General features: G+C 35.8%; 1 protein-coding gene across 1 annotated transcript; it reads right to left on the bottom strand.

Annotated features, from left to right (window-relative positions):
• Positions 1-1,439: 1,439 nt before the first annotated feature.
• LOC107771498 (wall-associated receptor kinase 2-like) lies at positions 1,440-5,872 on the bottom strand. The gene is made up of 3 exons (XM_016590873.2): positions 4,781-5,872; positions 3,467-3,637; positions 1,440-2,885 (listed from the first exon to the last, which is right to left on the bottom strand). The coding sequence occupies exons 1-3, from the start codon at positions 5,709-5,711 to the stop codon at positions 1,699-1,701; spliced, it is 2,289 nt and encodes a 762-aa protein (XP_016446359.1). The 5' UTR covers positions 5,712-5,872; the 3' UTR covers positions 1,440-1,698.
• Positions 5,873-8,940: the final 3,068 nt, after the last annotated feature.

Here is an 8,940-nt window from a genome sequence, read left to right as displayed (position 1 = left end):
ATGAGATTGAGGGAACTATATTTTTAGCAACTGAAACTAGTTTCAGATTAGACTATGAGTGGATTTTAGATTCCGGTTGTTCATATCATATGTGTCCTAACAGGGACTTGTTTTCTACATATGATTCAGTTGCAGGTGGAGTTATCTAACTGAGTAATAATATTACTTGTAACGTTATTGGCAAAGGTACAATTCGGATCAGAATGCACGATGGCGTGGTGAGAACTCTCACCGATGTTAGATATGTTCCTGAGTTGAAGAAAAATATCATCTCTTTGGGCACTTTAGAATCCCTTGGGTGCAAATTCACTGGTGAAGGTGGAGTTCTAAAAATTTTTTAAGGTGCTCTTGTGATCATGAAAGCATACCGATCTGGTTCGTTGTATACTTTATTGGGCTCCACTGTTATAGGCCCTACTGCAGCTTCGATATCAGATAACCTGTCTGATTTTGATGGCATTAAATTTTGACATATGCCCACTGAGGCTTTTGCGGAGAGAGTGGAGTAAATTTACTATATCATCCAAAATTAGGCCAAGCTGGAGATTTGTAATATTGCCAATATTTTGGCTAATGGAGTCCATCTCACATAAGCATAAGCATATTTGCAAAGTGTAGACTTTGTTGGCAATATTTTTTGGGACCCAAAAATATTGCATTGTGTGGTGGACATCATTTGCACAAGTTGTATCTCTTCTTTTACACCTAAGAGGCCAAGACTTTTTTGCCTATAAAATGGAAGACCATTAGTTCATTTTAGATACACCAACAAGACTTGAGCCTTTATTTCTTGTTTCTTGCTTTCCTACTTTATTAAGAGTGTTTTGTATGAGTGTTAGTGTTGGGAAGCACTTGTGTGAATCATTTCTTTGGAGTGATCTTGTGAGGTTATTCTCTTAGGGTATTTGGGATTAATTAGAGTATTTACTCTAATTTTGTACTCTCTTTTATACTCTTATTGGTATGGTGAAATTACTCCTCTCCGCTTGTGGGCGTAGGTCACTTTGACCGAACCATGTTAAATTTGTGTCTTCTTTATATGCTTTAATTGCCGTTGTTATCAACTTCCATTGTATTTGTTATTGTCATTATACCGTTGTTTGGCTAAATTCCGCACTATCCGAATTTCCTATCCTAACAACATTCAATATTAAGTTGTCTGTATCATCTAGATGCTTTTAAAGGGCCCATTCAATTGCCTGGTATTTTTGACATATATATTGCTCTGTTAGGATAAAAAAGTTAAATTTCCGATTTGAGTAACCTGAAAAGAAAGCTAAACAATCACTGTGTTATTGAAGTACTAGCTAGTAGTTCTACAATGCATTTTTAAGAAAGCTAAATAATCACAGAGAAAGGGGTTTCATGCTTTGAGCATACTTTGATTACTTTATTTCATGCCTCCATCACTAAAAGAAGAAAAAGAAAAAGAAAACCCCTGAAAACAAAAGAAATGTATCTAAAAATTGAGAGGAAAAAGGGAAGGAAAACACATTAGAACATTCAATATGGAAGAAACATAGGGATGGGGACAGTAACATACAATCTTATGTTATTATTAGTGGTAGTGAAGCTAGGAAATTCAATAACCAGTAATCATATACCCTATACGTAATATAATTTTTCGGCGAAAGATGTTCAGTTGACCAGCCTTGGCTATACATAGCTTTGCCCCTGATTAGTGGCCTAGATTTTGGATCAACTTGGACTGTATGTGGGATGCATTATACGAGAACTATCCGAATTGGGGATATTCCCATAGGAATTAATTGGAACAGTGTAAAGATCTGATAATTCATTCTGATCATTCTCTTCCTGTTCATTTTGATTAGACCAAGGGATCCCAGTTAACTTCCTCATACCTTCAATTTCTATGGCCACTTCTTTCATTGTAGGCCTATCTTCTCCGTGCACGCGAAGGCAGTTCTTCACTAGCTCAGCCATCTTTTGAAGTTGCTCAAGACTTCCTTCTCTCAAAATACGGCGATCAAGAATCTGAAACAAGGTATTCTTATTCATGCACATAACAAAATAATCGGCCAAATTCTTGTCCTCACCGTTTCTATCCTTAGAAACAGGTTTTAATCCCGTTAGAAGTTCTGCTAGAACTACTCCGAAGCTGTAAACATCACTTTTCTCTGTCAGTTGACTCGTGCGAAAATATTCAGGATCCAAGTACCCTGATGTCCCTAGAACTAATGTAGCCAAATGTGTTTGATCCAGAGGAATTAACCTTGAAGCTCCAAAATCTGCCACTTTAGATGTGTAAACATCATCTAACAGTATGTTGGCAGACTTGACGTCCCTATGAATTATAGGCATGGACGCAAATGAATGAAGGTAAGCGAGTGTAGTGGCTATTTCTGCTGCAATTCTCAATCGGTTTTGCCAAGATAACCAATCCGCTCCACGTTGATTGTGAATGTGCTCGTAAAGAGTTCCTTCAGAGACATACTCATAAACCAACAAAGGAACTTCAGCTTCCAAACAACACCCAAACAGTCTCACCACGTTTCGATGGTTGACTTGAGTAAGAATAAGCACCTCATTGATAAACTGATCAATTTGACTCTCGTCCACAAATCTAGATCTTTTAATAGCAACTATGCTATTATCACGTAGCACGCCTCTATATACAATCCCATTGCCACCGCGACCAAGAATTCTGTCATTGGCATAATTATTCGTAGCTTTCTTGAGCTCCTCAGCTGTAAAAATTTTTGTTGCTTTCAAACCACCCTCGTTAGTGGAGATTCTATGTTTCAATAATAGACCACCATTTTGTTGGAAGAATTTTTCTCTGACTCTAATCAATTTTCTTTTCTTGATGCTGAAATAGAGCCAAGTTATCACAACCACTATGGAGATAAAGCCAACTCCGGCACCTGTGTAATTATTGGAATTGAACTTTTAATGTCTACTTCAACTAGATCAAAAGAGCAGGATTGTACACATTCATTTGCTATTGAATGTATATGCTGACGAATTGGTGTTCTAAGTGGCTGTTTCAAACACATAAAAGAAAGTTCTGTATTATTCAAACATAGTCCGGATTTATGAAGAAAAAAAAAAGTATCTCTTGGTCCTAGATCATAATCACCATACCAAAATTTGGATTTTTAAGTTTTAAATAAAAAAACCAAAAGAATAAGGGAAATAGGTACTGCGCCTTTGCCACATGTGTGGTGTGTGCATGCTGTACTATCATACAAGAGAAACATCTAATTAAAATTCAAAACTTTTGTTAAATAAAGACGTTTGCAAAAATATGAAGTGACAAAATAAATATTCATATATTATGGAGACATAACAAGAACCACATACTTGTAAGTTATTTTCTTGTCAGGTGCACAAAACATCCCGCATTCATGCAGGATCAGGGGAAGAGACACCCCAAAGGGTGTGACATAGACCCATGGAAAATAATACAGTATTCGTGGTTATGAAAGTATTCCATGATTTTTACCTATAGAGAATTTGATCCATGGGAATTCAGAGTAGGGAGCAACACAACCACGGCCATCCTTTTTGCCATCACCGGTATATCTATCAGGACAAGAACAAATATAACTCCCTGGGGTGTTTGTGCAGTTCTTTTCACATGAATTGGTGTTTGGATCAGCACATTCATCAATATCTGGCAAAACCAAACAAATATAAAACGGTCATGAGAAACTCACTTTATTTGGAGAAAAGGGTCATATTTATTTCTGTATAATTCGAAATTGAGCAACCTTAGTGTCTATTAAAATTTGTAATCTTATATTATCCTAGTCGTTGGAGAAAAATCTCATTTTCACCAGCTCCAATTTGAGTGTTATTCAAATTATTGTCAAAAGTTGAAGGATAAATTTGGACCTTTTTCTCGAAAAAATTTGACATGCTAAATCCACTCATTTCATATTGGAGCTATGCTAGAGGGTCAAGAGAAACACGAGACATTTTTCTTACCGTTAACATAATATTAGACCAAAAGTTAATTAAAGGAAAAAATTGAGTAATTTTGAATAATACAGGAATAAATTTGGATGTCTTTCCTATTTTAAGAGCTAAGTTACTTTTACAGAGTTTTGCATTTTATAAATTATATTCTTAAACAATGCTCTCCTAATCAACAATTGACGGTCTAATTAATATGCTTCCTTTGAATCACTTTCCTTACTATCTTGACTATTTAGAATTTTTTATATACTTTGGTATACTAAATTTACTAGCTCGACTAATTCACCTTCACACTATTCTTTAGAGACCATCAAATGGAGAATGGTCTCTGTCACGACTCATGAGTATCTCCATTTGTAGGAAGATTTATGGTTAAGGTGGAGAGATCCTATCCACTTCATTACATTACTTAGTAACCCTTCCGTTCCAATTTATATGGCGGTATCGAACTTGATGCGAAGTTTAAGAAAGAAATAAACTATTGAAATTTGTGGTCTAAACTAAACTATAGATATTTGTGTGACTGTAAATCATTTCATTAAAAGTAAAGTAGAAAGTTTAAAGTTAAATTATTTATAAATAAGTAAGTATGATATTTTTTTGGGAACAGTAAGTATGATAAGTAAGTATGATAACTTCATCTTAGATTCAAGCCATCAACAACACTCAAAACTTATTACTCCAATAATCTTTATTACATAAAAGTTTCATTAAAAACACTATTCAATTTGCTATTAATTTTTAATGTATATAATTTTTTCAGGAGATATTTCCACTCACAAATTAAACACCGAAAAAACTCCTTTTTGTGTGTGTGTGTGTGTGGAAATCGTCCTACCTTGGCAGCCTGGACTAAGATAAGGATTGCCCTCATAACCTTTATTACAGCTGCAGCGGTAGCCACCAAGACCAGTGTCTGAATCAACACACTCGCTATTTTCCCTGCAAGCATAATCATTGCTTTTCCGAGCTTCAATGCACGTAAGATTGCCAATTGCCCAGTGAAGCACAATGGGAACACTAGCCATAGTCCTCTTATAAAAGGTCATATCACTTAAATCTTGTACGCCACGGAAATAAAATCGATCTGCTTCGCCTAGAAATGCATATCCACATTGATTAAAATACCAAACATCCGTGTGGTTTCGAGTGCTAGAAATGATTGGGACAAAGTATTTCAAGCCCTTGGGTATCTGTACTTGATAACAGCCTTTGCCCATACATTCTCCTTCAGTCACATCCCTTGACAAGTTACAGCTAGTAGAGCAGTTATACTCAAAGTTAGGCCTCGTGATAAGAGCGTTGTCGTCGCAACCGATGACGATAAACCTGTTCAGCGCAGAGAAACTATATGGATAAGTTGAGTTTCCCAAACGGGTATAATCGAGATATTCATTGCGTACAGCTCCATTTGAGTTGTAGCATCTCCAAGCGATGGAATTTGAGATGCGCACTTCAGTGTCAGATATGTTGTACACCTCAAGGGTTCCTATGAGGGGTTTCTGAGAACCGTCACTAGAAATATTGCATTTGATCTCGAACCCTGCATTAATGGCGCAACCTGATCCTTTCCCAATACCAAATGGGTATGGAACTGTAACGTTCCCACACTGCTTACGGCATCCTCGTTTTGTTATATTGATACCTTTCGTAATTGTGGTGGTGGTGCTATTAGTGGTTGTTTGGGCCGTGGCTAATGTCAGTATTAGAACACAAGCGTAAAAACAAATAATTTGGTAAGGAAGCAAAATCATTTGTTTTTGATCCATGGTTTTTGAGTTTCAAAAATGATGCAAACTCTGGTTCGCGTAACAACTCACTACTATAATTTTCATATTAATAAATTGCAAAGATTTGGGGTCAATAATCATGCCTTATGAGTCCTGCCTTCTCAACTGCTGTAGAAGAGTCAAAAGGGACGACCTTGACTCCACTGTGGATAAGAAGATACGGAACCCAAATTAAAGGCGCACGACTATAGACAAGAGTCTTGCAAATTTGTCTTCCTCTCATGCACAAGTCTATTTCGCCTAAGTTTAATTTACAATTTTTGCGTAAAAAAGAAACTCAATCATCCTCCATATGACATAAGAAATTTAATAAAAGACTAGCTAGTACATATTAGTTACAATTCCTTGAGTGACTATCGGGCAGAGCTAGAATTTAAATTACCCGTTCCGGGTTCAACCGAACCCAATAATTTTAGTTCAAATTAAATATTTATTTTAATAAATTCATTTAATATATATAAATTATTAATTTAATTTAAAGTACGATAACTTAAAATGTCTAGAATTTATATTCATAAACTTTAAATCCTAACTCAGCTATAAGTTCCTCGAGAGAAGACTGACCCGTGCTATTTTCACCTACATCTTCCCATCTGTTAGGGCCCATTATATGAAAATGCGGTCCCTAAAATGAGCGTCCCCATTTTTAAGGCTCAAAAGAAGTATTGTTAAGGTAGATGAATCCTATACACCCCATCACATCACTTAATAACACACTAATATTTAGAATTCTAACTTCATATTATCTCCAAGTATTTCGCTATTCAAATTAAATTTTGCAAAGTCCAGCGCCCTTCAAGTTGAAGTCTGCAAGTCCGCCAGTCTTCAAGTCGAAGTATTCAAGCCCTCCAAGTCTTCAAGTCTGTCGGTGGTCAATTTGAAGTCCTCAAGTTCGCCGGTTTTCAAGTTGAATTATATAAGCCCTCAAAATTTTCAAGTATGTCGCTCTTCAAGTTGAATTCTGCAAGTCCACCGCCCTTCAAGTTGAAGTCTGAAAGTCTGTCAATCTTTAAGTTGAAGTATTCAATCCCTACAAGTCTTCATGTTCGTCGGTCTTCAATTTGAAGTCCTCAAATTCGTCAGTCTTCAGGTTGAATTATTTAAGCCCTACAAGTCTTAAAGCTGAAGTCTTCAAGTCTACTAATTTTTCAAGTTGAAGTAAAAGTCCACCGCTCTTCAAGTTGAAGCATCAAAGTCTACCAAATTTTTAAGCCCGTCAAATCTTCAAATATTTTGGTCTTCAATTTGAAATCTGCAAAGTTTGCTAAGTCTTCAAGTTGAAGTTTTCTAATTTTTCAATTTTAAGGTGGACATGTTAGTCTCTTTGCACCTTAAGTTGGTCTCTTCACGGGTTTGTCCTTAAAAAGAACTATAATTTTTCAATCCTAAGGTGGACGCTGAAGTCTCTTTTGCACCTTAAGTTGACCTCTTCGTAGGTTTGTCCTTAAAAGGAACTTTAATATTCCAATCTTAAGGTGGACGTTTAAGTCCCTTTGCACCTTAAGTTGTCCTCTTCATGGATTTGATCCTTCTATATGTTGTCATGGATTTGATACTTCTATATGCTGTCATGGATTTGTACTTCCATATGATGTTGAAGATTTGTCCTTCTATTTGGTGCCACGAATTTTTCCTTCTATGTGCGTCTAACCTTGAAAGATGTCTCCATTCCCTATAATGACAAAAAAAGAAGGCAGCAAAAAAAAAAATACGAGTACAAGAAAGATGGTTACCTGCCAAGGCATGTCAGATTCGAAAATTGAGTTCAAAGTATTGCCTAGAACAATATGGCATGATTCTGGCCATGATTTTTGGTGAGATGAATCAGTCTGAGACTAGGTTCTATCAATTAAAATGGTTTCAATTCCGACATTCCAGCATCAAGATACAAAAGGTTTGATGAAGCCGCGATAATCTAAAACTGTTGGCGCATTAGAATATAGAGTCGACTTAAAACATTCATACAGAACGATCCTGAAAGTATTCAATTTTGAATTTTGGATATGTTATAGATCTTGAATTCTAGTTTCTGAGAGATTAAACGGTTTGCAATTCCAAAGTTCCTATATCAAGATATAAAATGTTTGGTGTAGACGCACAAATCTAAAACTGATGGCGCGTTAGAATATAGAGCCGACTTTAACAAATTATCTGGAGCAATCCTGAAAGTAGTTAATTCTTAATTTCGGATATCTTGGACTCTAGTTTCTGATAAATTAAACGGTTTGTGATTCCGAGATTCCTACATCAAGATATAAAACTTTTGGTGAAGTCGTACAAATCTAAAACTGATGGCACGTTAGAATATAGAGCCGACTTCAAAACATCATTTAGAATGATATTGAAAGTGTTTAATTCTGAATTTCGGATATGTTTTATATCTTGAACTCTAGTTTATGAGAAATTAAACGGTTTGGGATTCCGAGGTACCTACATCAAGATATAAAATCTTTGGTGAATAGCACAAATCTAAAACTATGGGTGATCCGCAAAGATTCTAATTCCGAATTTCGGATATGTTCTATACCAAAGGTCTATCTTCCGTAGAATCAAACGGGCTATGATTTGTACTTTTCTACGGGAAGATATTAATTTTATACCACAAGATGTGCTGACTGTAAGAGGGTGACGAAAATTAAAAAAAAGAAGAAGTTACCTGTCAAATATGCACTCCAGAAATTGGCAAACACTGCGAATTGATATTCACAATGGGAGAGCATGCATCTATACATATAGATGCCGAAGATGGGTTGCAAAGACATATTAACAATGTGGGAGCCAGCAATGTAATTTGTCTCATACAGGGAATTAGTCATTGGCTACTTCAAGTTCAAGTGGGGTTTCAAACACTCCTTATTTGCTTGGTGATGTGCAGACGATGACATTCCTATATGAATAGGAGTCCTTAACTCACGTGTGCCACCATAAAGATTGAGTATTGGCTTTGATAATATATCTCTTTACAGTAGAGGCAATTGATCTTCAATTATTTTTATAAGTAAACTTTCTTGAAGCCAACATTAAAAGCTCATCAACTTACAATATATAAATCTTTCTAAAGAGGATGAAAATTTCTTGAACGTATTAAGACTGAAAACTTTATATTTGAGAAACAAATTGCGATTCGGGGTCAAGAGCTCAAGCTATTTTACATTGTACTTCAAGACTTGTTTTAAAGTTCAACACATCTACATCCAACAAGTCTTGA

The sequence above is a fragment of the Nicotiana tabacum genome, chromosome 24, assembly GCF_000715075.1.
Source record: "Nicotiana tabacum cultivar K326 chromosome 24, ASM71507v2, whole genome shotgun sequence".
Classification (NCBI taxonomy): Eukaryota; Viridiplantae; Streptophyta; class Magnoliopsida; order Solanales; family Solanaceae; genus Nicotiana; species Nicotiana tabacum.
Note: the sequence above shows the minus strand (reverse complement) of the source record. Positions and strands in the feature narration are given on the sequence as shown.